Source organism: Olea europaea, unplaced genomic scaffold, assembly GCF_002742605.1.
Source record: "Olea europaea var. sylvestris unplaced genomic scaffold, O_europaea_v1 scaffold2456, whole genome shotgun sequence".
In the NCBI taxonomy this organism is placed as follows: Eukaryota; Viridiplantae; Streptophyta; class Magnoliopsida; order Lamiales; family Oleaceae; genus Olea; species Olea europaea.
In genome coordinates this window covers 1-3,130 of record NW_019242765.1, presented here as the reverse complement: position 1 = coordinate 3,130, position 3,130 = coordinate 1, and the positions used below count along the sequence as shown (strand labels likewise).

The following is a 3,130-nucleotide window of genomic DNA, read 5'->3' as shown; positions in this document are numbered from 1 at the left end:
GACTCATCCCTACGAAGACTCAAACAATTCTTCCCTACTTCTCGTCTTTTTTCAAACCGACCACTAAAAGTGTTCGGTAGCACTGCATTTGTACACGTTCACTCCGCTCATCGAAATAAACTGGAACTGCGTGCAATCAAATGTGTGTTTATCGGGTACTCCCCTACTCAAAAAGGCTACAAATGCTATGATCCATCTAAAAAAAGGGTCCTCGTTAGTCTTGATGTCACATTCTTCGAACAAACACCTTATTTTCCAGGACCTCATCTTCAGGGGAAGAACTCAAAAGAAGATCAGGTCTCAAATATAGAGTTCTTCAACTTTGACCTTGATCTCTCTGATATCCCATATACTGATTCAGTCACCCTACCCTCTAAAGTGCCATACATAGAAGGAAACTTGAATTCAGGGGAAGATGAAGGAGAACAAAGTGACAAGGAAATACTGGTTTACTCAAGTAAGCCTAAATCAAAATACAAGGTATCTCTCACATCTGAGGTACCAAGAGAGTCTGAACTGATGTTGGGAACTGATGAGAAGTCCTCTGATGATTCTCAATCTCAGAATAATGACGATCTACCTATTGCTTTGAGAAAACAAACACGATCGTGTACTTCACATCTTATTTCAAAATTCATATCTTCTAATACTCTATTTACAGAATTTCTAATTTTTACTACTAACCTTGATGAAACATAAATTACAAGGAATATTCAGGAAGCCTTAAAAGTATCAAAATGGAGGAAAGCCGTGATGGAGAAAATGAAAGCCTTAAAGAAAAATGAAACCTGGGAAGTGGTCAACCTACCAAAAGAAAATAGGCCAGTACGCTGTAAATGAGTCTTTAATGTAAAGTACAAGGCCAACAGGACAATAGAACGTTACAAGGCTCGTTTAATTGCCAAAGGATATACATAAACATATGGCATCGACTACACGAAACATTCGCACTAGTGGCAAAATTAAATACAGTTAAGAGTCCTCTTGTTACTTGTAGTAAATCTAGACTGGCCCCTTCAACAGCTGGGTATCAAGAACGCCTTCCTCAATGGAGAATTGGAAAAAGAAGTTTCATGACAATACCATCAGGCTTCAATAAATCTAATGAGGAAAATCGAGTGTGCAGACTCAAGAAATCTTTGTATGGGCTCAAGCAGTCACCTAGAGCATGGTTTGATAGATCTGCAACGATTCTGAGAAGTCAAGGATATCAGCAAGGATAGTCAGATCACACTATGTTCTTCAGACAATCCACAGATGGGACAATAATTATTTTAATTGTATATGTGGATGATATCATCCTAACATGAGATAATATAGCTGAGATGGAAAGATTGAAGAAGTGTTTAGCAACGGAGTTTGAAGTGAAAGATCTTGGGCAATTGCGGTACTTCTTGGGGATGGAGGTTTCTTGATCAAGGAAGGGCATTTTTGTTTCCCAAAGAAAATACATCCTTGATCTGTTGATGAAAACTGGTAACTTGGGATGCAAACCTAGTGATACACCTATCGAGGCAGGAAAAGCAACAAGAGACATAGGAAGCCTTGTGGAAATTGACAAATACCAAAGACTAGTTGGAAAGTTAATCTACCTCTCACACACTAGACCTGACATCGCCTTCGCTGTCAACTTGGTTAGTCAACACATACACTCCCCTAAGGATGCTCACCTAGAAGCAGAATATAAAATCCTCAGATACCTAAAAGGGACTACCGGAAGAGGACTATTCTTCGGGAAAAATGAGAGGAAAGGAGTAGAAATATTCACAAATGCACATTGGGCTGGATCAACTGAAGATAGAAGATCAACCACTGGCTATTGCACCTTTGTATGGGAAAATTTGACAACTTGAAGAAGCAAGAAACAAAATGTGGTAGCTAGAAGCAGCGCTGAAGCTGAATTTAGAGTTGTTGCAAAAGGAATTTGTGAAGGATTATGGATAAAGAAACACTTGGAAGAATTGAAGGTTAGAATGGAATTCCCAATCAAACTCTACTGTAATAATAAAGCAGCCATCAACATTTCTCTCAATCCTGTGCAACATGATAGGACCAAACACGTAGAAGTAGACAGACACTTCATCAAAGAAAAAGTGGACAATGGTATTATTTGCATGACATATATTTCTACAAAGGAACAAACGGCTGACATATTCATAAAATGACTATCTAGACAAGTATTTGATGATTTCATTAGTTTGAACATGGTCAACATCTCCTATTCAACTTGAGGGGGAGTGTAGAAAACGATCAAGAGAAGAAAAAGGAAAGAAACCCAGTTATAGTAATTGTAATTAATTAGGGATTACATTCTTTTTGTTATTTGGTAGGCTAATTTGTTTCCCAGTTTAGGATATTAGTTTTTCCATTAAAAAAAAAAAAAAAAGAGAAGAACAAGGTGAGAATATATTAACCAGCAAAATGTTTAACTGTTACAGTTGCTAAAAGAAACAAATGCATTTACAGAATGTGATATATGTATTACTTTCTACGAGGCTCAGCCCATTTGCTATAGAGAGAATATTATTTTCTGAAGTACAATATTTACAATTAATGCTAGTTCATGCCATGTTCCTTTTTTTGGTCTTAAGCTTGTTGCTTGAGGGTTTGCTAAATGTCCAAAAAGTGCAAACGAGTATCCAAAACAATCAGTTTGTTGCAACATGGAAGTAATTTAAGGTGTCCAAAGAGTATCCCATGTACAGCAAACCTTATTAATATAGTTTCTCAATCAAAGGATGTTTCCTTATTAAACACAATCATACCAAGCATTTCACTTTGCTTCTGTCTTCTTGGATAGGTATGCACCAATATATTAAAGAATGCCCTATAAGAGATTCATAGCATAATTGGAATTGAAACTTAAATCAGGGCACGCTCACCTGCTTTAAAACAAACAACCTTCGATCTGGTAATGTGGATGGAATGATGTCACCATACACACGTTTTGCCTCTTCAGCATAGTACTCTATGAAACTCGCCCCATAGCTAACCTGTGTTGTACAAGTTTTTGAATGCTCCAAATATTAAAATGCATATGCACAATGTTTTCATTTCTAGAGACAAAATTGGGAGCCACGTACCTCGCCAATGGCCTCTTTCAGAGGTTTCCCACCCTCCAGGGTTATAA

At 37.4% G+C, this 3,130-nt stretch overlaps 1 protein-coding gene across 1 annotated transcript in view; it reads right to left on the bottom strand.

Moving 5' to 3' along the window:
- LOC111382263 (succinate-semialdehyde dehydrogenase, mitochondrial) overlaps window positions 1-3,125 on the bottom strand; it is a gene marked incomplete at its 5' end in the record, with an annotated part of 14,676 nt that extends 11,551 nt beyond the window's left edge. The window contains 9 exons of the mRNA XM_023006180.1: window positions 328-444; window positions 492-580; window positions 685-722; window positions 915-950; window positions 1,084-1,182; window positions 1,249-1,506; window positions 1,604-1,670; window positions 2,883-2,993; window positions 3,084-3,125. Coding sequence (XP_022861948.1) covers window positions 328-444; window positions 492-580; window positions 685-722; window positions 915-950; window positions 1,084-1,182; window positions 1,249-1,506; window positions 1,604-1,670; window positions 2,883-2,993; window positions 3,084-3,125 — 857 coding nt within the window. The remainder of the gene's footprint in view (window positions 1-327; window positions 445-491; window positions 581-684; window positions 723-914; window positions 951-1,083; window positions 1,183-1,248; window positions 1,507-1,603; window positions 1,671-2,882; window positions 2,994-3,083) is intronic.
- Window positions 3,126-3,130: the final 5 nt, after the last annotated feature.